The sequence below is a fragment of the Biomphalaria glabrata genome, chromosome 9 (assembly GCF_947242115.1).
Source record: "Biomphalaria glabrata chromosome 9, xgBioGlab47.1, whole genome shotgun sequence".
Taxonomy (NCBI): domain Eukaryota; kingdom Metazoa; phylum Mollusca; class Gastropoda; family Planorbidae; genus Biomphalaria; species Biomphalaria glabrata.
Window position 1 is genome coordinate 20,382,778 of NC_074719.1, and position 26,506 is coordinate 20,409,283.

The window sequence follows — 26,506 nt, forward strand, 5'->3', positions numbered from 1 at the left end:
GAAACATTAGTTCCAATTATGAGCTAACAAAAATTTATTTCTCCAAATGTATACACCTTAACTAAAAATACCCTTCATGTCATGATAATCCTTAAAGAATTAACTCAAAACTTTAAACTCAAAGCTAATAAAAAAACAACAACAAATAGCCACCTATAATTAAAATGAAGAGACTTTTTGATTTAAACAGTGCAAAATTTGAAATATTAGTTTTTTTTATATTATTTCTAAATATTATTATTATTTCTATATTATTAACTAAAAATTATTTGAAAGTTTAACTGAGCATCTATTAAATACCTTAATTGTTGCCAATATTAGATTTCCTAAAAGAAAAAAAAACACCTTATATAATCACTACACCTACCTAACTGAATAAATTTTGAGTTCCCTTGAAAAAGTGAAAAAAAAAACATGAGGGAAAAATCAATTCCACTATCATGTGACAAACACTTATAAGCAGTGATGGGAACAGTCATTTTTTAATCATGTAAAATTAATTATATTTAATATTTTCTTTAAATAATGTATTACATAATAATTACACTGCATAGGCTTTACTGCACACATAATGCAAAGCAAGGCATTATTTTTTGTACATATTGATGAGAGGAGAAAGCTAATTGCAGATGCTTTATAACAGTCTGAGCATTCTACTGTAATAGACAACTGCTTTATTGGTATTGTAACAACTTCTCCTAAACAACTATAAAGAATTAATGTGTTAGAAAATCAAAATATGCTTAAGTTTTGGCAATACTAAAAAGTATGAGCTTCACTAGATTCCACAATTACGGGTATTGCATGCCAGGTTTTTTTTATCGTGAGTATGATTGGCATTTTCCATATTGAATAACACCCAAAAATTACAATTTTTGTCTATATAATTAAGGAGATTTGTATGAGTTTTCAAAAGATTTTAATAATTTCCAGATATTTACAGGACTTTTCCATATATTTTGCAATTTCAGGAGATTTCCAGGAGCTCCTGGTAAATCGTCAAGAGCCTGTGGGAAATCTGTTATAAGTTATAAAATGGTTTGATTTAATCATTTATACACCTAGAATTAGCACAGGTCCCATGAAAGTGCGTGGCCCACTGCAGTTGCATATGTTGCAGTGGCCTAAGGCTATGCCGCTGGTTGACTAGTATTAAATAAAAGCAAAGGTGACAAATATTATGAGAGAACAATGATACAGGCTACTTACATATCTGACTTGCCATGAGAGCCTCTATTATCAGTAGGTGCAGATGAGATTTTCCCAAACCTATCTCTAAAGTAAACATTTCCTTTATGATAATACAAGAAGTCTGGGGTCAGATTGACATCTGAGACTAGTGTTATGCAAGATGTATCATCTAGGAAGCACCTAATAATCTTCCCAGGCGTTGAAACATCAAACAGAAACATAAATCTGAAACATGATAGTACAAAGTTGTCATGATTTCTGATGACAAGGTACAAAAATAAATCACTGATTTGTTTTTAAGTTTAACGAAACAATATAAACTAAAAATATGAAACTCCTGTAATTATTATATTAAAATGTAGTGCATTCTTGAGTATTACCCTGATAACGGATCGATAGCCAAAGCATGAGGCTGATTGACTTGTTGTATTTTAAATGTGAACCTTCTTTCACCATTTAATGAAGCTAAATGAATCTGGTGCTATTAAGAAAAACAAAAATACTGACTGATGTATAGGCACAAGATAAATGATAAATATAGAACAAAGCATAAATGTCTTGTGAAACACTATAGATAGAGCCTTTTTGCAACATTTCATATTTAAACTTTCAAGAATCTAAGTAAAGAAAAAAAAATTTTTTAGAGAATAATATAACGAAATTAAATGATTCGCTTACTTTTTAAGTTTTTTCTATCATTCAGAAAATTAACTACAATACTATTTAATGTATTTTACGAAAGACTTAAAAGTCATTATATAAAGAATGCAATGACTCACTGTATTTTTATTGACCCAGTAAATCACAGAAGACGATTCATCTACTGCAAGACTGTCCACAACACCAGCATCCACAAGTAAAACCTCAGATCTTGTTGCATGCAAATAAAATATAATGAAATCATCCAATGCAACTTCCTTCTATAAAACTTTTAAAATGTTTATTTAATTACATCTGTAATTAAAGAAAAAAAAAAGACAATTTTTATGGAAAATATACGACAAAGTGTATCCTTGTTATATATTGTTACTAGATTCTATCCATGTATAGTCTAGCTATTGCTCTAATTCTAACACAAAGAAAGTCAAATGAGATATACAATATTGGTTACAACAGAAAAACAACAATCACAAGGACATAAATGCAAGAAATGATTTACATCATCCCTTGAAATTAAGACATGTTATACTGAAATAGAATCCAGACCATCCAACACTAAAAGTAATTAAGAAAAGATTTTAACTATTTTGTTTTGGCCACATTAATCTAAAGATAATTTACATATTCTTTTTGGAGATCTTAGTTTTTAAAAATAATACTGTATATTATAGGGGTAATAAACTATTTTTTCAAATTTTTTTGAAAAAAGTGTATAAACATTTTATGTAAATCATTTCATATTTAAGAACTAGAGTAACAACATAAGTAAAAGTAAAGTTCCCCTTTCAGACCTTGTGGTCTATAGGGCAGATGATGTAAAGGTCATCTGTTTCTGTGGCCTACGGTTAACAAGAGTGTCATGTGGCCAGCACAACGACCAACCGCCTTTACTTTTCCCGAACTAATGTCAGGTACCCATTAGAGCTGGGTAGACTCAGAGGCGCCCGAAGATCCTGAAATTAAAAATCCCAGTCTTCACCAGGATTCGAACCCCTATCACCGGTTCGGAAGTCAAGTGCTTTACCGCTCAGCCACCGTGCCTCCAACAACATTAGTAAAATCACTTCATTTAGAGACCCTTCAGGACAGAAGAATAAAATGTAAAGTAGCAATTATACAAAAAAACAGTGAACCATAATTTACAAACAGAAAAAACAACAACTAATAAATTATTCAGAAAGACACAAAGATAGAAGCACATTCATTCCAAATTATATGATAAATTTGTACAAGTGCTACTTCTTCCCTAGTGCCATTTGAGAATGGAAGGGTTGTCTAATTCAGTCAGGAAAACCAACGACTTAGCAGGCCACTGATTACCACGCATGACTAGATTGGTATATGAAATGCATCTTTGCAATCTACAAGATAAGATTCCAACATTTGTAAAGACAAACCTACATTTATAAAAGAAGTTATTTTCAAAAATAATAATTAAAATGACTTACCTTGGCTGTGTTCTTCTGTTAGTGAGTAAATTGAGAGTATTGTTTCCTTCTCTAGTCACATCAGTGTAAAGTATCTCATCAGACTTGGACAAATAGGCCAAATGACCTACATTCCTCATAGACTCTGTCTTCAGGGTACTCACTTCTAAGGCACCAGTTGACACTAATGGAATGGACAGTATTTCTCTACTACGTGCAACCAACAGTTCAGCCATTTCAATAGCTTTAAAGAATAAAGTTGAAATAAAAAGTGAAAGTGATGTTAGGTAGAATTTAGCCTTATTACAAAACATACTGTTTTGGAGTTGAATGTGTTAGCAGTCTAAACGCAACAAATCTGAAAGTTAATAGCACCATGCTCATTATCATCTGAGACATTTGAAATTATTGATTTTATTAAATTAAGCTATTTCTTGAATATCAATAATGTATATAAGAAATTCGTGTTCAAATTTTAAGTGATTCATTTAGAAGTGGTTGAAAAATTTCAGAATTCCAAACAGATATGTAGTAAGTTATTTTTTTAATAAAGTATAGTAGCTCTAATTATAGTATTGTAAAGAAAATTAAAGTGTATACAAATGTACTTATTGAATACTAACATGTGCAGCTATTGGTGTGCGAGTTAAATTCAAACTCATCAGGGCAGGCACATATGTAAGTTGCATTTAATCCAAGTAGACAGAAGTGACTACATCTGCTTGTCTTGCATGGATTGCCTTCATTAATCAAAATTATTGAAAATCATGCCAAAATGAATGAAACTGCCCAATGTAATTATGCTTATAAATAATGATTCAACAAAATTTAGAACTAAAAAAAAATTTTTTATTCAATTTTATTAATCTAAATCTCAAGATTGTGCCCTGCATTGATTCAGAAATAAAACAAAACAAATGAAAGTACAAAATATTTATTTTGTTATCCCTTTCATATCTATCACAACCCAAACATTTTAACACTGAATTTCTAATTGCTATCAGAGTGATGTAAGTAACTCAATGATTACTCAGGCAAAGTGAAGACATTTTAAATAATATGTAGCCTATGCATTTAAACACATTTTGAGAACAGCTTTTAAGTCTTTCATAGAGAATTAATTGTCATTTAAAATTTTTAAACAAAGAAAAATATTAACAAGATTACAAAGAGAGTTTGTGTTACACAAACTCAGAGGCGGCCCCCGTCGAAGTCGGATCCCTGTCGGATCTGCATATTCGCAAATAATATTCAAGAGGTGATTTAATTTTGATGTAAAATGTTTTACACGTTTCGGATGTTCCTTCAGAGTTGAAGATAATTACTTCCTAGTCCAAACCTCCCGCAGGACGACGGGGGATGGGAGCGGGCAGGGTTTGAACCCTGGGCCATCCATAAATCTGAACGACAGTCCAGCGCGCAAACCGCACGACCAGGCAGCCATCCGATGGTCAAAAGTAATAATGTTTCAAAGATTCATTTGCTGTAAATTTAAATTTAATAAAAAAATAGTAGATTAGTTTTAGTATATTAAAACATTACAATATTGATCAAAACGTTTGGAAATGAAAATCTACACTTTTTTTTTACACTTTAAGTTTAGAAATTGAAATTCTACATCTTAATCTAGTCTATTTTAGTCTAAACTAGATCTAGAAATTCTAGATCTAGACTCTAAAATAATTTTAATTAGAATATAAATCCAGATCTAGATATACTGTAATAAAAATCTAGATCTAGTTTAAAAAATCTAGATTAGATCTAAATCAAGATATCATTCCTTTTTTAAACGCGAGTCACATAACGAGGCTTAATAAACATTACTATACCGAGTTCTTTTTTCATTTCATTTGAAGAATTTATTCCATATAACGTGAGAGGGAAAAAAAAACACTACGTCACACGGCCTAGCTAGACTAAAAATCGCCTTCATCTATAAGAGCCATTTATCGAGTGTTCATAGACTTTGGTGCACCGAGTGCGTTCTTTAAGCATTTCATTTAAAGAATTCATTCCATATGACGTCAAAGGAAAAAAAACACTACGTCACACGGCCTAGCTAGAATAAAAATCGCCTTCATCATTACGAGCCTTTTATCGAGTGTTCATAGACATTGGTGCACCGAGTGCGTTCTTTTAGCATTTCATTTAAAGAATTCATTCCATATGACGTCAAAGGAAAAAAAAACACTACGTCACAAGGCCTAGCTAGACTAAAAATCACCTTTATCAACACGAGCCATTTCTCGAGTGTTTATAGACATTGGTGCACCGAGTGCGTTCTTTTAGCATTTCATTTAAAGAATTCATTCCATGTGACGTCAAAGGAAAAAAAAACACTACGTCACACGGCTTAGTTAGACTAAAATATGTTTTCATTAATACAAGCAATTTTTTCGAGGGTTAATAGACATAGGTGCACCGAGTGCGTTCTTTTAACATTACATTTAAAGAGTCCATTCATATGACGTCAAAGAAAAAAAATTCCATTACCTCACAATAGGCTAGTACCGGTACCATTAAAAAAAATGTCTTTATTTACACGAGATATTTAACGAGGGTTCATAGACATTGGTGCACTGAGTTCTAATAGATATTATTTAAAAAGGATCAAAGCCACATTGTTTTTGCGTTTTGTCTGTCAGTCGGTCTGTCCGTTATCTTGATATAAAAAAAACAACTAAAAGTTATTAAAAATTGATTAACCTTTATTTTACGTTTCAAAACATCGCAATAATTTTTAGGTATGAACACAATTGAAAAGTTTATATAATAGATTGTTCCGGATGTTTGTATAAATAGTAAAAGAAAAAGAGAATTTCAGATAAATGTAATACCGTTAATTAAATTTTTTGGATGGTCTCGTATAAAAATTAGATGTACTACAGCCACGTGGAGAGATTTTCATACCTTACTTTGGTGTTTGGATTCTGTTTTCCTTAAAAATCGGAACATAATATTAACGATAATTAGATTTTTTAATGTTTTAGGTAGAAAGTTAAATGTACTGTAAGAGAGTAGTGAGTTAAAATATTTTTCATAAAAATCCGTAAAAACATTATTTCGTAAATGAGAAGATTATTTGTTTATTAATTAGAAGAGGGAGTTCAAACAATTATTTGGCGTTAGTAGATTTTTAAATAAATTCGGAAATTTCTGGCGACGATTTGTAAGAAACAAAATCCGGAACTTTCTTTATCGATTACAAAACTTCTATGTTATGTTTTACAAGAAAATTAAATGTCTAAAAAGTAATTTTCAGTAATCAATTCTAGTAAATTACTTTTTTTAAAAGCCTTATGCGATTTCAAACAATCATTAGGCATAATTCATGTTTTATAAAACAATATCCGGAACATTTTTACACTTAATGAAATATAAGTCAGTACAGAGATTATGATTTAGCATTAATATGCTATTTACATAAAAAACGGAACAACATATTATTGATAATGTGTTTTTGCAACGTTTAAGCATGGAAATTGAATGTAATATAAGTTAGAAGAGCAAACAAACATTTGTTGGCGTTGATTAGTTTTGCACAAAAAAATCCGGAACAATCAATTTTAGATACTTAAAACTATTGAGATGTTATGGGAGGAACATTAAAGGGTAAATCAGATTTTCAATAGCTTTTAGAGTTCTAGTTTTTTAAATCTAATCGTGACGGACAGACCGACCAACAGACAAAACGCACAAAAATAAGCTTCTTTTATTCGGATGGGGGCACTAAACAAAAAATAAATAAAATCTGATTTTTAAAAAAAGTTTAAGGAATTGGTTTAGCGCCTGATCAATTTGCGACGTTACGCTACTGCACGAAAATCGCTGCATAAAAAGTCCATTTAAAAAAATGTGCGTGATATTTACATACAAAGTGCATTATTAGCCTTTATAAACAAACAGAAATGTTTTCTTTTAATTTTAGCAGCTAGTTGACCAGAAAAAACGTCTTTAACTATTATTTGTATTTGTTGTAAACATTTCCTGTACATTTTAAAAATATATTTGATACTGAAAATACACAAAAATTGTCCATCTTTGTTAGCATATTGTAACATTGCCTCCCTTACATTTACGTAATTGTTTTAGAATTGGTGTATTTTTATGAAAAAATCGCTTGCATAATTAATTTTATAAATTAAACGGTTTGCTTTTAGAAAACCAAAAGTAGCCGTTGCACCTAAACTTTTCAAGCCGGATTTAATGATGAAATAATATTTTTCATATCTCTTCTAGTTTTCGAGATCTGAGTGTGACAGACGGACATTTTGCACAAACCTAATAGCGGCTTTTTCCCCTTACGGGGGCCGCTAAAAATACTTTTTAAATGTAATTGTATCAATTAGTTAGAATCAGTCAAGTAATTAAACTTGTAATAGGTCTAGAATAACAATAAATCTGTGACATTAGAAATATTTTTACCAAATGTTTTTGTTAAGTGCAATTTCATGCTTTTAGCTTTCTCAGTGTGCTATGATACTATCACTTGTCTGAACCAGTTAGGTGGGGAGAAAGAGGGTATCTAGGTGAAGGTTACCATTATAGCTTTTTAAATGCATTTTATTTTTTATTAATTCTTGTTTCGTCAAGTATAAGAAATAATTGTGCCAAGATTCAACTTGATCCGAGGTTGGGTGTGTTGGGTGGGAGAGAAATGAAGTGCAAAAAAATTGTACCATCAAGACAGAGAATTGATATAAGCTTTGTAAAAAGGGCAGTAACTAGATTGCTTCAAAGTATTCTCCCCTGACCTTTATGACATTGATTTAAATTCCTTCAACTTATGAGCAGTCAAGTGCAGCACTGCACTACTGACCATGTTAAAAAAAATGTTACTAATGCATACAAATAAATGTTTATACACACTATATTACCATAGTCTGTCTGCAGACTGGGATGGTTAACAGCCATATCCTTTAATAATGGGATATCTTTTAAAACTGTTCTAGCACTGTGTCCAGTGAACTTGTTGAATGACCTGACAGAATGGCTGCCTACCCAGTAGATGTCATCTTCAAATGTCAACAATGTTATAGGACGTTGAAGCTGGTGACCCACTACAATCTAAAAACAATTCATGAGACTTTAAGAATTAATAGAAGTGAGTGATCTAATTGAATAGGGGATGAGGAATTTGGTCATTGCATCCCCTTGAAATAAGTAATGAGTTGTTGGTTTCCTTCAGTCGCAGAGCGACTATGGTTCAACTCAAACACTTTTTCATGTGACTGAGGAGCTCTATTTTGTAAAGACACTCCCCTCCACAAATATCGCAGGTTAAGGGGGCTTTCGCTTTGGTGGTAGAGAAGCTGGTAATTGCATCATCTTGAAATAAGTAATGAGTTTGATTCATTAAGCTACACTTTCCCTAATAATAAAGAATTCTTACTTTAGAGTTGCAGTCCATTATATGTAGTAAGCCTTTCTCATTTTGTTTGCAGCTAAAAAATTTCAGACTATCATTTAGACTTTTGTGTAGATCATTCCCAAGGTTAAAGCAATGTTATTTGATTATATTTCATTTTACAGTCAACATCATCAAACTCAACATCAGGCTTAAATTATATAATCCAAAAGCCCTGAACAAAACCATTGTAATTGTGGACAATGCTCATATGTCTCACACAAGTCAAGAGAAAGAGGCTGTATCGCCGAGATTAAAAGGTTGAGAACCGCTGCTCTAGCAGGTATATCATTAGTATTGACCTGAACCATGCATGGCACAAACTAATTAACAGGACTTTACTATTATAGATTGTCCAAACCTGATTAGCCTCTACCATGGGCAGTAATTAAGTGAATATTAGAAGCCAAGGCCTGATTTAAGAGAGGGCAGGTGGGGCTACAGCTAGAGACATACACAAAAGAGAACAATGTACTTAAATACATAAATCTGGCCCTGTTAGAAGTCTCTTTTAGTAGAAAAAACTTTCAAGTTTCAGTAATATAAATCTTTTAAAATAAAGAGATAAAAAAAATTCACCCTATCATTAGAACCATCTAGATGAACTGATCTAATAAAATTGTGTAGACCATCAAACCAGTAAAGTCTTTTGGTGGTGACATCAATGTGTAGACAAGCTGGTCTGACAAGATTGGACTTGAGAGTTGAGCTGTAATTACCATCCATGCTGCCTATGAAGATGCTTGATTCAATCAGGTCTATCCAGTACATCAAACTGTGATGACATTGCCAAAGTTTAAATTTTATTTTGTTTTGTTTGCAATCAAAAAATTCACCCTATCATTACAATGCTCAACAAAAAGGCTATTTATTTAATATGTTAAAAACAAAATTGTTCAAAAGTTTCTTTTTTAGCCAATCTAAAGAACAGTGAATAGAGTTAAAAAATCAAATAGTCAGTGTACATATACTTGTTAAATCACTTGATTTATCAACACTTCATTATTTAAAAAAAAAAAGATATCAAGAGTGCAGCATTAAATTGTCATTTCCATAAGGAAAATGTATTTATTTTGCAATTTTTTTAATCATTTGAAATTCAGATCTTTTCTAGTATTATAATTTACAAACTTGTATATCTTTAAAAAGGATTACAACACATACTATGCAAATTCAAATGTTAATGCACTCCTTTGTAAGTAGAACTATGTAAGTTAACTACTAAATTATAATGAGCTTCTTGTTTTTCAATTTCATGCAACCAGTTTCATGCTCCTATTACATATAAAACAAAAAAATATTTCTTAATTTTGACTTTCTGGACATTTAACTACATATAAAACTAAAAGTAAAAAGGCATTTATCATTGAAGGTTTCAAAAATAACCCATAAATGAGTACCAAAATGAGGCATGTCTTATTGTTTGATTTTTTGTTATGTTTATTGTGACATTATTCCAAGAAATGAACAATTTCTCACATAGTTTTTGTATGACATTTAAAAAAAAAGAACAAATATTTGAGTTTGTATGTTGGAAGGTACAGTAAATACAAAAGATACAAGTTCTCTAAAAAAAACTCCTGAACTTCTATAGCAAAAACCAAAAAAAGCATGAAAAAAATAACTGAGAATACAACTAATTAGCAAATAATACCTAAATAATAAGTTTGGCAATCGGTATTTTTCTAGGAAGTCAATGTTCATACTATGGAATTTATTTTTTTTTACATTTTATGGGTTTTCTGATTTCCAAAGAGTGTAAGAATGGTTGAACCAAAATTACATATACTGGGTTTAAATAATTTTATAGCACATTTTTTATTATTCTCTAGAGAGCAGTAATGAGCTTCAAATTGGTTGCCCAAACCAGATAATCAAAGACTAATGTAAACTTTCTATATGACATTGACATTTCAATTTACACATAAGATGTGTTTATTTTCAAAGACCTGCTGTAGCAGTCAGCTATAATCTGACATAATCATTAATAATTAGATTTATAGGTAATCTGTTCAATATGCTGCTTAACATTCATTGTATCTGAATGCAGAAAGTGACAAAATTATTTAAACTTTGAGAGAGAAAAAAACCTGAAAGGTATACAAAATAAAACAGAAAATTAAAACAATCAAATATTGTGGCTCAAGTATATTTAATGTAACAGCAAATACAACAATTTTAATGCTTTAATAAAAGCTCTCAGACAATAACACTTCTAAACATTGATTAAGACCAACTATTATGTAAAGATCAATACATGTACTTACCCTTCCTGGGTGTACAGGGCTAAGTCAACAGGATTGGTTACTGTAGTCTGGTCAAATACAGTGATGCATGATGGTAACCCTGGTTTGCATGCAAGGATGGCTCTCTTATCCACATCTGTGACGTACAGATTATTGCCATAGTAATCATAAGCAAGGCTGCGTGGCTGAAGGAGACCTGTCAACAATAATGTTTTTCCATTAGAACTTAATATAACAATGATAGGAAATATTTTTGAACAAATTAAACATCTTATTTGAGTTCATTACTAGCTTTGAAAAAAAACTGTGATAAACTAAAATGGAAAAGACAACAGTTTGCCCATAAAAAATGACTGAAGTGCATTTTTTGCTGTCAGGTATAATACATTAATGTTGGGTGGAATGCTGGAAATATTTACTCTAAGGTATGATTCTCAAAACTGGACACTGGGAATAAGACTTAAGCTAGACAGCCAAGTGTTCTAACAGAGTCAATAATTTTCTGGAGTCATGCATTAGCCAAAAAAAATTTCTCTAAGTAAAAAAAAAATAGTTTTAAAAATTACATTTATAAAAATTTTAAAGTTTAGATTTTGTTGCAATAAACATATATTTAACTTAAAAAAAATTGCTGACCAAATGTAACTAACGGCACTTTATTTCTAAACCGTTGTGACAAATCCATGTAGTAAATCCTAGGAGAAGGAATAGAATGTTGATCCTCTTCAAGCCAGAAAATCGTGTTGGAAACAGCATCTGTCGCTGAAGACAAACAATGACCAATTTAAACAGTATTAATTTTAGGTATAGGCCAAATATTGAAAACTTAAAATAATTTTTCTATGCTTAGTAATTCAAAAATGTCTTTACTAATTTTTTTTTCTTTGTATGTATAGTTACCAAGACTTTTAACTCCATGTAAATGTTCCACAAGTGCATCATGAGAATGTTTCTTCAAAGTAAATCTTTGGATCATATTATTCACTGCATATATTAGTGCTGGCTCAGCTCCTATAAGAGAAATTCATTATTTCTTTTTGCATACAATCTCCAGTGACCTCTCACTTTTATAATATCTCCTTAGGAAATGGTGTAAAGCTATTAATATAGAAGAAAACTACTTTTAGATATTAGAGATGCTTAAGATATGCCTAATCTCCTGCATTGCATACTGGAAATTAACATTTTTCAAAACTTTCAACTCAAATGATTTTTACAAACCGTAAACCAAGATTATAGATATAACAATCTTCAACCTGAATTTTCAACATACTCATATTGCTGCTGTTGTTTTAATCAGATCCCTGTGTATTGATTATAATTATTTCTTTCTTCCATTTTTAATTTCACATATTTTCACTTACAGCAGCAACTTAAGTATTAAATGCAATAGTTATTTATAGTTACTGTGACTGTAACATATCTTCTTTGCTCCATTTTAAAAGCTAAATAGAATTTTTAGTTTGTTTTTTTACAAAGCTTATATAAACTTTTGTCTCATAAAAGGTTTGTACTCATTTCTCTGACACCCGATCTCAGATTAAGCTGAAATTTTGCACAATTATTTCTTTTACCTGACAACACTAGAATCAAAATTCACCAATCAATTAGTAATTATTTTGCTTGGTACCTCAAACAAGGGAAAGAAATTGTTCTAGACTGAAGTGGTGGTATAAGCTGAATTAGTCGCCTTTATAGGTCACCACTTTAAAGTTAGTTTGTAACAAACAATACATAACTTTACAATCTACTATACTCATAAGCACCTCACTAGCAGTGTGTTTAGTATGTCAACTTAAGGAGGCTTGAGTCATGAGTTCAAATTCAGGTCGATCCCTTTTTCTTTTTATGTAAATGCTTTTAATAACCAATTACGGTAAAACTCACTTATAAGTCCTTTTTCTCTCCCCCCCCCCCCTTTTCTTTTTATGTAAATGCTTTTAAAAAACAATTACGTTAAAACTCACCCAGAAGTCCTTTTAGATGTAGACATAACCAAACTTGTACTAAAAAAATGTCATATATTAAGCTTGAGGTAACTACATCTTCAACACAAAGTCTGGACTAGATATATATTCTTTTTGTATCAGCAAGGCTTTAATGTGCTGCAACTTTAAAAAAAACAACAACTAGTTTTATTAATTACCTGCTCTTCACAAGTAAATTTAATGCATTTTTTTCTTACCTTTAGCACTACACTTTGTATTATTTATTTTCTCATATCCAGTAAGACATGAACAAACAAATGATCCAGGCACATTGTCACAAATTTGGCTGCAGCCATAATAATTTGTTAAGTTACACTCATCTATGTCTGAAAAGATAAAATGTTTATAATATTTCACTTTAGTCCAAGACAGTTTCTTATCCTGAGTATAAATATTTATCACCACAAGGACTTTGAGCATCTAAAACCTTTCAAATGAAAGCTTGCACCTACCTACACAAGTGCTTTTGTTATTAGCACTTGTTTCAAATCCTTGTCTACAGAAACACTCAACAACTTCAGATCTGATTCCACAATGGTGTTCACAATTCAGTGCTTTGCAAAGAATAGCTGTCAAAATTATTTCAAAAGCATTAAGCATATTAAATAAAAATATGTAGTTTCCAAGTGGAATAGTACAAAGTAATATTAAACTAGTTTTGCTTCTGTAATAGCATTCATCGACTAATAAAATAAATATTATTATTATTTTCAAAATGATGCATATTTCTATGATGCTTAAAAGTCAGCAATGTAAAAAAAAATTTTTCATATTTGCATTACAAAGTAATAATTTCACTAATTTCTTTTAAAATGGTTGCATTTTTACAAAGCTTATATCAACTCACTCTATCTTTCTGGTAAAAAGTTGGTACATATTTCTCCCACACCCAATTTCTGATCAAATTGAAACTTTGCAAAATTATTCATTGGCATAGACAAGACATGAATCAATTTTTTAAAATAACTAATTAGTCAATTAATCACTGGTAATTAATCAATTCCTTTGATACCATCAAGGGAAATTAATCCTTTATTATTTACAGGTAAGGTTAAATAAGTAGAGCATCATCCCTTTAGATGATTATCTCTCACAACTATTCTATGATTAAGTTGAAACATTAAACTTTTTACTGTAACTAACAAAACATGAAATTTAAAATTAACCATTTAGTCAATTCATTATTGATAATTAATTATTTTCTTCTATATTGAATAAGAGAAATAACTTCTACAACATAGAGTGATATAGTTGTAAGTTCAGAATTCTTTCTCTTAGAAAGCCTTTTTTTTTAAATGGATTTTTTAATAATATTTTGCTCATTATATATAGGCTACATATATAATGTACTTTCAGCTTTTTCTATAGATAATCCTAAGATTTTAGGTTTAGAATAAAACATTCTGTAAGAACAAACAAACATATTTTTAGCTCAAATATATTTATTGTATCTTACAGCAGTTATTGTGTTCATCTGTAGCATCTAGACAATGTGCATGTCCATCACAAGTCAAATTAGAACTGATACATTTGGAAAGATTATCACATTTGACAGCATAAGGATCCTGCCAGCACATCTTATTTGAACCATCTAGACAGCAGGAAAACAAAGTTCATTATAAAAACATTTAACCCTCTCACAGAATAATTATAGTACACTACACTATTGATGAGTTTTGTTTTGTTTTAAAAATATAATTTAATTTACTGCAGTGGGCTTCATCTGAATGATCTGTGCAATCCAGGTGACCATCACAGAGGTGTACATTATGAATACACTGCTTTTTATCATCACAAAGAAACTGATTTGGTCTGCATGTTTTATGAACTGAAAATGCATAATAATTAAGATAAAACAAACATATGGACATACAAGCAGGAAGAATAAAAATACATTGGTAAAATAAATACTAAATAACCTATATAGGCATTACAAGACAATTGTTTACAAAACATGTTACCTGTTAAATTAGTTTGTTCTCGAGGTAATTCATCTTCAGAGCTGACATTCAAATTATTTTCTAAATAGTTATAAAAAAAAAACATCAGTAGGCCTACTAATTGAGATATACTTACAAATAAAGCTATGCAAAATGTTTAACATGAGATATTTATTCTAAGTTAAAGTCTATTCTTTTATCTATTTTTCAACTTTAAAAAAAAAATTATTATTAAGTTCTACAAAAAAATGTAAAGTGTTATAAAGTGAAATTATTACAAAAGTTTATAATGTAAATTTTTTTAATTCTCTTATTTCAGATTCTTTATTTCAAAATTCTACCTTCGATGTAAAGTTTTAGGTTCTTTCATATGCGATTACCATATGACTAAATGATTCAGGACAATCTGCCAGAAAATATGGGAAGAAAAAACATGGCCAAAAGAATGGACTCAATCATTACTTATTCCACTGCCAAGGAAAGGAAACTTGATGGAAACTAGAAGGATTTACTCCTAGCTTGACCATAAATTAGCTGGTCCACAAATGAGATTGGACCAAAAGCGCTCTGAGCATACTATAAGTATGAAAGTAGCGCTATATAAAAGCTATAATAATAATAATAATAATATTTTAGATCTCAAGTTTGCAGATGATATTACATAAAATTAAAACTACTCTTCGCAAGTGGTCTCTGTACTATAATTATAATAGGTTATGAAAGTTGGACACTGCATGAACATTGAGGCCCAGGCTGAAAAAAGAATTCTAGCCTTTGAGAGTAAATACCACAGAAAAATGCTGGGTATTAGATCTAGATCTAGATAAACTTAAACTAAAATCAGGAAAAGACAGTTTGTAGTATCATACTACTAGTATGTAAACTACAGTGAATAATTGTATGTACTACACTACAGTACTGCTACAAGTACAAGTGTCAAGTCGTAACAATTAAACAAGTCAACACTCTTCTGGCTTCTGGCTGGCAAAAAGGAAGAACTCAATACTATCACCAAAGAAACAATGCTAGATTTAATCTAGTTGACCTACATTACAATCTATTATAGAATCTAGGTCTACCTTCAAGTGGACATTCACGTTCGTCTTCTCCTTGCGGACAATCTTCTTGTTCATCACATACTAATTCAGATGAGATACACACATCGCTACAGTAAAAAGGCTTTAACCCACATGACTCTTCTGTATAGAAAAATAAATCGGGTAGAGTGGTTGTATGCAACAATATTAAATATATTTAGTTAGGGCAATCTAGATCTAGATCGTGGGTTTTTTCCCCTAAGTGCTTCGTCGTAGTAGATCTAGAACTTAGATCTAAATAGAATAGAACCGGACCCAAACTGTACAAATCAGTGATATCCAAAATACAGCCCGCGGGCGAAGCCCCGACGCCAAAAGCGTTTTCTTGCATTTTTCACGGCTGAAACGCCTTCTACTGACATCTACAGCTTATTACTCATCAGTGACGTTCGGGGCGAAGCCTCGATGCTAAAAGCGTTTTCTGGCATTCTTCACTGCAGTAACACATTCTCGTGCCCTACAGCTCATTATTCATTCTATTATAAAGTGCCTTTTGAATAATGATAAAAATATTCTAATATGAATTTATAGTCCCTTAATAAATTGAAAATAAAACCGATTTGTTCTTTGAAAAGATTAGATGCCCCACATATTTAGATTAAGGTTTTGAGGATCTCCGCCGAAAAAAAAAATTCGATTAATAATATTCAATAAAATTCTAGCATACATTGTGAGTTATAGTCCTAAATTTATTTAACTAGAAAAATATGAGATAGAGTAAAGGTTGGAAAACGTCGACTATGAAAAGATTATCTGGTTTTGAACTCATCTCAACCGTGACTGTTATATTGAAAAATTTCGTTTGAATTATAAATTTTCCTAAGCAAAGTCTTTCTTAAAATAGTTAAGAATAAATTCATGTCAAATTACACAAACTCTGTCTGGAAAACTATTAATTCTCGCTCCTTTTTATAATTTCTGCTATTGATTGCATTTTGCATTAAAGAATAGGGGTTGGGCGACTCGATATAAGAATTTACTTTATAGCATATATAAATTATATTAGTGACAGTTTTTTTTTAATTTTGTAATTTCTTACTATAATACAAAAAGAAAAAGTATTGATTTGTCCGATGGGGGGAAGGGGATTGCATGTATCGCACTTCCACCTGTTTATATTATATAGATATTCGACTAATTTTGTTCACATACTATGATTTCTCCATAAAAGAAGGACCGCCCCCCCCCCCACTCAAAGGGTTTAGATGGGAAGGGCGGTGGAGGTATTTTCTCTTCCCCTTCCAATCGGCCAACAGGTGAACGAAATTATATAAAGACCGGTTAAAATACCAATAACAAGTTTTAATCATATAGATATTTAATTGATTCTCTTAGCAAACTGTGATTTCTACAAATAAATAGGACCGCCCCCCCCCCACTCGAAAGTTTATGGTGGGGGGGGCGGATTGATGCCATCGCCCCCTCCCGACCCTACCAAATCGGCCAAAATACTAGAAGGTGGGGGGGGGGGCGAAATAATCTAAAAATAGGTTGAAATATAAATAATTAGTATATATTATTAACATAAGTAATAAATTCGTATACAAATTGTGTGAATTCTATACTATAATTCGTCCTCCCCCCCTTCGGGGGGGGGGGGGGGTCGGCCTAGTGGGGGGGGGGGGGGGGGCGATCGCCCCTACCCCCCCCCCCCCCTGGATCCGCCAGTGCCAGGGGTAGCGGTATTGACATTTACAAGCCTCTTTAATGCTAGCCTAAATCACGTGCGATGGTGTTGACGTTTTATGCTTGCTCGTCTCACCTTCTTAGTTCCCCCCCCCCCTTGTATTTTTTACAGTGTTGACGGGAAATCTTTAAAAAATTGCAGACGTTCCATCAAAAGAGAAAGTAGGCCTAACTTCGGCCTACGAGTATGTAAATTAAACTATGCCAAGTGGAACCGTGTAAGTCCAATTGCACAGATGTGCCTTATTGAGAACACTATTCTGACAACACGGACATGGAAGGCGGCAGTTCTTCGTTGAGTCACTCTCTTCGTGCAATTCACCATGCTGGCCAGATATTTCACATTGTTTTGTGTAGTTCCGCCCACTCGCATAGCAGATGTTCAATCGTCTCTTTGTCCAGGTGGCAGTGTCGACATTGCGAGTCGGAGTTCTTGAATTTGGCAAAGTACGCTACAACTGGACAGTGCCCTGTTCTGAACCTGGCAATTGTTCCCTGTTTTTTCCTATCTAACTGCCACCATTCGTCCGATTTTCAGGGTTCCTTTAGGTTCTTCCATACCGCCCTGTCTTACTGATCACTGTATGGGATATTTGCCATTACTTTGGACACATCAGCTGCGTGGAGAAGGGGGCTTTCATCTTTTTTCTCAAGGCTCTATTTTGCACGTGTTCTAGATCCAGTTTATTTTTTTGAGTCGAGGGAGTTCCTAACTGCAGAGGATGCATATTCTAATAATGGTCATACCATGGAACCATTCCAATGACCTAATCAAGATTAAATAGCATTGCAAGCTAAATCTGAAGAGGGATTATCTTTGATGGAGTTATTGATAAGTTTGTAAACATGAAATTAAGAAATTTTTATAAAGTTTTAGTACGCTTTTAAATATTACGCTAAGAGGTATTTAGAAGGGGAGAGAATTATGTATTTACGAACGTTTTCATTGTTCCATTTCTACATTACAGTACAATGAAAATGCGTTTTCACAAGTATCTCTTTACAATTTAATAATGTAATAATATTTTTGATAAATTTTAATACTATTAGGCCCTACAGTTTAAATATGTAATAACTCATTTTTAGAGTTGTAGGCCTACCGTATAACAATCTAAATGAACGTAGGTAATCAACTCAATTTACACTTGACTCTTGATAGCCCGACACTCAGGTGATTCGACCCGTCGCCGACGTAAATTCTAATATATGCTGCTATAGGTTACGCTTATTTATAGAATTTATGTAAGTTTACATCATGAACTATATGGTTTACAATGTAAATGAGTACAGTAGCCTATATGAAAGCTGAAGATGTGTTTCGTTTTTTACAATCAATTTTTGTTTGTAGCCTATCTAAGTAAAATGTCTTGATACATCATAAATAGAATTTCGAATCTAGACATGTACTGTTCAAATTCTCTAAAGTGGGATGTGTGGTTGTGAGGCTTTGACTGCTTGGCTGCTTTTCAAGGGGACTCAGTTCGAATCTCAGCTCGAGGTGATGTGAGTTTTGGAGATGCCTAAAAACAGCTCGGTGCCTCCCAGATACCCCCATCCCTCACATGTCCACAGAAGAGATTGGATCATAGCGCACTACATTAAGCATGCTACAAGCAATATTACAAGCAAAAGCAATTTTTAAAAGACAACCTTTTGAAATCCGATCCTTTTGGTAATCCGATACCCCCCCTCCGGTCCCATAACCGTCGGACTATCGTGAGTCAATTGTGCTATGATTAAAAAAAAAAACACATCTTTTTTTTAGACCTAGTTTATAGGAAATAATGTGGATGGGCACCGAATTTAGTGACCCCAAAGCCATTGTCGCATATTATATCTATATTGAGAGACTCGCCAGTATAAATACTTCAAGATAAGCAAGATACTTACCTTCTGATGCGATACAGCTGAAAAGGATATGAAAACACAGGAGCAAGACGTGCCACCTCGTCATTGTGGTTCAATTAGTCCTAGCTGTTGGCTTCTGTTCAATGGAGGCCTATAGCTCTGAGTAATACCGATTTCCCTAATATACATAAACAATCACAATTGTTATCTTGTTTCAACTCTGAATGCCCTGAAATATTTGCTTTTCAAAGTGAAAGAAAAAAGATCTAGGTATAATTTGAAAAAGCAATATTAGGATTTCCTTGGGCCTTATTTTTAAAAGGTTTTCTAGTTGTGAGTAGACTATATATAAATATATATATATATATATATATATTTATATAAATTACCTGTGTATTTTAGAGGTAATTTAAGTGCTGAGCAGTACTTGTAAATATGAATCAATAAGTTTGTCACACTTATCCACAGGTTACTATTAACCTTAGACACTGTGGTCAAACATATAAAACAGTATGGCAAGTATGTTGCGGTGTGACCAAGTCTCACGTACTTCGTGTTGAGCTTGGATTGTTTACTTTGTTTAGCGTTGTACAATACAAGTCAAATGTCTTTGCCCAACCCACCCCTAGACATCGTCACATTGGCAAAGTTTGGAGCTGTTGTGAATACGCGTTTTTATTTCCTTGTATGTTTTTTTTTTAAAACATTTCACTTATATATATTTTTTTTTATTTGGATGTTGGTTTTCGTTTTTTTTTTAAAATCATGCTGAATAACGCTTGATGACAACAACAACAAAAAAAGTAAAGGCAAGTCAACACATTCAAATATGTGACAATCGAACAATATAGCAAATGTTGGAGATTTTAACAAGCAATGGAAAATTTGAAAGAGCAACATACCAGCGTTTGTACACATCTCTGACAGCTAAATTTGCTGTTCTCAAATGGATGTCAACACACTGGAATACTGCCATGGCGAACAGGAAAGACAATGTTGTTGTTTTTCCGTTGGGGGAGGGAATCATAATATAGATAACAAAAAAAAAAGTGGAGTCAAACTAGTGTCTAGTGCCTTATTACAAATTAGATCTTTCTATAATATGGCAGGAAATAGAAGGACCCATATATAGTAGGCCTACTATGAAACGACGAAAGCTCTGCTTGTTCAGTAGGCTATACGTGATTTACTGAATGAGGTTGCCAGGTCTTTCAAAGTTACTTGAAAACAAGCAAAATAAAAAAAAATTCTTTATTTGTGTGTATGTGTGTGTGACCATGCAAAACCAATGTGATTAATTATCAAGTGTGACCTTCGGTATTAAAGAATAGCCATATATATATATATATATATATATATATATATATATATATATATATATATATATATATATATATATATAATCTCTCATTTGTATTGGCCTCTTGAAGAAGCCCAACTAAATGGCCAAGCTTTGGCTCCCCTACCTTAGATAGATCGAAAGTTGATGAATTTACTTTTTTTTTTCATCGGATCGTATTACTAAATTGTGGAAAAGATATATTAATACTATATATTATAATTTTAAATGTTGCATTAAAATGTTTATAATTATGCGCATTCGATATGCACAATGATGGGCAAAAGTTAACTAAAAAGCTAGAAATTTTTAGTTTAACTAAAAAAAATTAATTAAGGCAATTGTTTAACTAGAAAAAAAGTTTAATTAAAATCGTAGTTTAATTTTTTTTTTAGTTACTAACTAAAATGTTTAATTAAAATTTGCACAACTTTTCAACATGTGGTCATGTGATATCAATAACTGATTATCAAAAACATGATGCACTTAAAACTATTTAATCAGTCTGCATTTGAAGAGGGTAAATTAAGATGCTGGTAGAAGTTATGGGAGTCAATATCTGCACTTGAAAGGAGCAGTATTATAAATTGTTGCTAAACATTTTTTTGCCAAAAGCTTCTATGCAATATTATGAATGGGGTTGTACCGAATTTTTCTGTGAGCCACGTGGTGGTGTTTAATTTCTGTTTCTAGTGGGAATCAGATTAGTGAGTTAGGTCAACATTTAGTGGTTTTAATCAATTCATTTGCGGCAAACAATAATTTTTTACTGCAGGAACATCAAGTAGGCTACACCATTTTATGGTCTTAAGACTTAATGAGATATATCTAAATCGACAGCTAGGCCTATATAGATCTAAAAGCATTAGGATAACCAACTTAATCCACACCCTCTCTGACCATAAACTAAATAGACTGTGTCCAACTGATTTTAACAACCTGGTCAGCTACATTCACATGTAGGCCTAGTGTACTGTACGTGTGTAGTCGGTGATACTACGTGTACAAGACTACCCTGCATTTTTTTTTCATTACGCGTTATGCAAAAGTTTTTGCTTAGTGTGAAGTGGTCAGACAAGAAAATAACACACTGGCATGGCTATAGTCAAGCATGTTCGTAAAATAGTTACACACCCTCCCTGCCTAGAAAGACTGATTTTAACAACCTGGCCAGATAGATTGAAGGCTTATACATGAGTGTACTGAGTGTGCAGGCCATAATGATAAGACCACCCTGGTGTTTTTTTCCCTTTGCGCAATTCAGGGTTATGCCAAAGTGTTAGTTGTATTTTTAGTGGTCAGCAAGAAAATAGCACATCGGCATGGTTATTCAAGCGTGAATTTACACTATAAGATAGTTATACAGGTCAAATGTTATTTAAAACTTCAACGATCTCGTTTCTATTTCTTTGGTCACTAGATCTAAATTTGAAAATCTAAATCTGTTATTTAATGAGATTTTAAACTTTACCGGTATAAGTATAAAGATTTTCCGTTATATGATAAGTTAATATAATTAAAAAAAAAAGAGTACCATTCTTTTCTAAAGGTTTTAATTCAAGGCAAAAATACAAGCACACATATTTATTTAGACATCTTTTTTTACAATTTTATTGTGCATTAACGTTTATGTAAGAAACATATTCCTTACTGGTTTTATTATGGATAAATATTTGTACAATGTTAAAAGAGTAGGCTAAGAACGAACCGTAGGCATACAGTCGGATGATTATATCTATACAGGTATAGTTCAACCCCGTCCCCCCCCCCCCCTCTCAAAAAAAAGTTATGAAAAGTTTGTATATATTATAGTTTAATTAATTTTCTTTAGTTTAGTTTAACTATATTTTGAAATTCATGATAAACTTTTAGTTGAACTACTTTATTAGCGGCCCCCAAAAGGGGAAAAGACGCTATTAGTTTTGTGTGAAATGTCTGTCCGTCTGACCGTCTGTCCGTCCGTCCCGTTTAGATCTCGTAAACTAGAAAAGATATTGAAAATCCGACTTCACAATATTTTAGACCATTCAAAGTTCTGATGCAACGGCTATTTTTTTTTCCTGAAAGCGAAAAATCTAATTTTTAAAATCAGTTATGCAAGTATTTTTTTAAAGAGAAAAAGCTAATTAGTATGCATAATAAGTTAGACCTAATTTAAAACGAATAGTAATCTTATAAACTTAATTTTCCTAAAACTTCTTTTGTAATGCAGAATTTTTTTTTTTTTTTTTTTTTTTTTAGGATTTGAATAAGAGATTGAGCCTTGTCAAAAAATTAGATCATTATAATATTATAGGCCAGGGGAGGCGCGGCGGCTGAGCGGTAAAGCGCTTGGCTTCCGAACCTGGGGTCCCGCGTTCGAATCCTGGTGAAGACTGGGGTTTTTAACTTTTGGAATCTTTGGGCGCCTCTGAGTCCATTCAGCTCTAATGGGTACCTGACATTAGTTGGGGAAAAGTAAAGGCAGTTGGTTGGTCGTTGTGCTGGCTACATGACACACTCGTTAACCGTAGGCCACTAAAAACAGATGAACTTTATATCATCTGCCCTATAGACCACAAGGTCTGAAAGGGGAACTAGTTAAGCCATGTTGACATCTAACTTTACATTCACTTTCACATATCTTTTGATGTGGTGGACCGTTGGGGCACTACACAAGAACTGTTAACCTTCTTTCTCCATTCTTATCTCTCATGTGTCTTTGATATAATTTCATTCGGATGTTCTTTCTGAAAATATTGAAGCCTGCCTGTTTAGTTCCCATCACTAGATATGCATTGTGAATTTTTAAAAATAAAAATAAACGTTTCATGAAATCAGTCGGAGCTAAGTAATAAAATATTTTTAATGAATTCTGACAAATACAAAAACTCAAATTATAGGTCTAACTAAAAACCATATGCTAAGAACACATATTTTTTCCTACTAACTATAATAGTCGACCCACGGTGTAGCATATATATACTCCGCCATTTAGTGACGGGTGGACACTTCCTGAAAGACACAGTTGTCCAAAATGGGGTGGGCTGGGGCAAACGACTGTGTGTGAATGAAAAGAAGGAACTCTGGAGAGAGCAACATACAATTGTCCATGACTGAAAACAGGTTTTGGAAGATACAGGCATATCTTTTTGAACGTTTGGCCTTGAGCTTTATTAATTGTCATGGCAAAGGCTAATCTAACAGGGAATAGTCTGCGCGCAAAAAGGAAAAGGCAAATTTGAATCTGATGGAGTCGAGGATATCCGGGGAATAAGGACAGTTTGTGAGGTTTGTGATAATTTTATATAGACTATATAGACTCCTTGATATTACTAGTAATATATCATCTAAGTATATTCTAGTTGTATGGTAAACAACAACAAAATATTATACGGCTTTCAAATAAAAAAAAACACGAAAAACATTTTAAAAAAAAAGCTTAGAAAAAAAGCTTTAGCCTATATGCAGTTTAATTGCATTAATTAGTTTGGATCAGACATGTCAATAAATTTCAAATATATCTAGACTAAGAACAATAAATCTGTGCGATAAGAAATATTTCATGCTTTTATCTTTCTAAATACTCTAAATATATGATTCATAACAAACAAATATTCACATTTGACTAAAGTAACTTCTTTAGTAAAATCACTCAATTTAGAAAGCCTTCAGGACAGAAGACTGAAAAGTAAAGTAGCAATTATACATAAAACACTGAACCATAATCTTCAAATACAAAAACAAAATTTAATAAAATACTCAGAAAGACACGAAGATAAAGGTACATACACTGTTCCATATGCTAATACAAATTTGTACAAAAGCTTCATCTTCCCTAGCTCGGAGATCGGAATGGATTGCCTGAGCTAGCCAGGAAAACCAGTGACTAGGTGGAATTTAAGTCATTGGTTACTATGCATGACTAAGTGCATGACGCGTAGGACGTAATCATCTTCTTTTTTGAAGTAACGTAACGTCTGTATCATATAAGATAAGATAATCATTTAATACCATGTTTAAGTACTGTTTAGCACAGTAACATTATGCGCAAGAGGCCGCTTTTGTTGAAACAATGCCAGAAGGCTATTGAACTGTCCGCTCATATTGAAAAACCATCGTTGCCTTGGCATCGTAAGTAATTTAAAGAAAGATTTTGATATTTTATTATTACTTAAGAGTATTTGTTTTGTCAATCCTGCAGACCACAAAACAATGTCAGAAAATAATGCTAATTTAATCCATGATTTAATCAACTTTTAATACTTCTTGTGTTATGTCAGCCATGATTGAGAAAAATTGCGCAGATTGATTCTCCTTTAGTGTATTTGCTAAAATTGCATTGCCCAACAGGCTTATTATCTCATTTTAAATCTAATGGTCGAGGTAAATTAAGTTTTTTTTTTTTTTTTTTCAAGAATTGTGGTTGTTCCTTGTGTCACCTAAACGATACTCTTCGCGATGACAACTAAATGAAAGGCTGTCTAAAGTTAAAACTAACATTCACTATGCGATGATTTATTTTCAGTCAGTAATTGTCAACTTCAACATTGTTTACACCATCCACCGTTCTCAGTCGTTCATGTTGTCTGTAGGTTTAGCAAGCTTGTTAATAAAGTGAAGTAATTAGTAGGCCTATTATTTGTTTTTTGACGATTCGGTTGAAAAACAAACAACATTGATGCTGTGTCAGGGTATAAGCCTGAGACCATCGGGACCATTTGCACGACTTTCCAGTACACATACCAGATGACGAAGCAGCCATTCATGTGAAAAACATCGTTCTATCTTAATTTTTTTTTTGTTATAAACCTCTTCACAAATTCAGTCACGAAAAGTATCTAGAAGTAAATATCTTTAACGTTCCCATAAGTAACAGAGAATGATGTTTCTTTTTCTTGTTTGATACTCATTTTAAGTCTAAATCTAGGTTTCTGGTAATGAAAAAATGGCAGAAAAAATTGGTAATACTAGCATAAAGGGTAAAAAACAAAAGAAGGACATGAAGTATGGGACCCAAACGTCACCACCAACACAACGCCATCACATTACAATCAACTTGATGAAAGCAGTTCCTTACAATGACTAGATGAGAACACGGATTAATGTTTTAACGTTAATATAAAGTTTGATATGACGTTTATGTTTTAAGGAAACTTTTAAATTTTTTAAATGTTTTTTTTTTTTACAAAATTGCAGAGTAGGGAAATCCACAATTGGTCATTAGTCATATGGGGCCAGGCAATATAAAACCCCTACGTGCCATACAGTGACGTATATAGAGCTGAAAAGACCGTGGGCCCTATATAAGTCCAGATATTGTTATGTAACTACTAAATATTTCTTGGAGGCCCTAAGCTAGAGCTTATGTTGCATAGAGTTAAAATCCGGCCCTGGTCCCATGGCGGTTACACCATTGGGTGTGGGCCCCTAAATGGTCGTTGGCCCGGGTTCATTGAACCTCTTCGCGCCATGAATGCTGCGGTACGCCACTGGTCACCAGGTGCGGTAAGCTCATGGTGTCAGCGACCTTCCCAAAGAACAAATAATCTTCCCCTTGAAAAATAAACTATTTTGTGTGTTTGTGTGTAGGCTATGTGTGTGTGATGAGTCTTTATGTTGAAAAATAAAACTGTAAGCTAATTAATTGATTAGTTACACCAGAAAATGGTTTTCGATTCTATTTCAAATGTGTTAT

General features: G+C 32.4%; 1 protein-coding gene across 3 annotated transcripts in view; it reads right to left on the reverse strand.

Moving 5' to 3' along the window:
* LOC106073365 (low-density lipoprotein receptor-related protein 2-like) overlaps nt 1-20,039 on the reverse strand; it is a 37,625-nt gene extending 17,586 nt beyond the window's left edge. The window contains exons 1-18 of one of the 3 annotated variants that reach the window (XM_056040858.1): nt 19,880-20,039; nt 19,533-19,668; nt 15,939-16,058; nt 14,881-14,940; nt 14,628-14,747; nt 14,376-14,510; nt 13,372-13,488; nt 13,117-13,245; nt 11,832-11,942; nt 11,568-11,693; nt 10,953-11,127; nt 9,265-9,460; nt 8,156-8,345; nt 3,902-4,018; nt 3,300-3,522; nt 1,971-2,061; nt 1,572-1,672; nt 1,210-1,416 (exon numbers count right to left, since the gene is read on the reverse strand). In XM_056040858.1, the coding sequence (XP_055896833.1) occupies nt 1,210-1,416; nt 1,572-1,672; nt 1,971-2,061; nt 3,300-3,522; nt 3,902-4,018; nt 8,156-8,345; nt 9,265-9,460; nt 10,953-11,127; nt 11,568-11,693; nt 11,832-11,942; nt 13,117-13,245; nt 13,372-13,488; nt 14,376-14,510; nt 14,628-14,747; nt 14,881-14,940; nt 15,939-16,058; nt 19,533-19,596 (2,282 nt within the window). In that variant the 5' untranslated portion in view covers nt 19,597-19,668; nt 19,880-20,039. Of the gene's footprint in view, nt 1-1,209; nt 1,417-1,571; nt 1,673-1,970; nt 2,062-3,299; nt 3,523-3,901; nt 4,019-8,155; nt 8,346-9,264; nt 9,461-10,952; nt 11,128-11,567; nt 11,694-11,831; nt 11,943-12,898; nt 13,050-13,116; nt 13,246-13,371; nt 13,489-14,375; nt 14,511-14,627; nt 14,748-14,880; nt 14,941-15,938; nt 16,059-19,532; nt 19,669-19,879 lie in introns of those variants that run through there. The other 2 variants (XM_013233895.2, XM_056040859.1) reach the window with 2 other exon arrangements.
* Between the last annotated feature and the right edge of the window lie 6,467 nt (nt 20,040-26,506).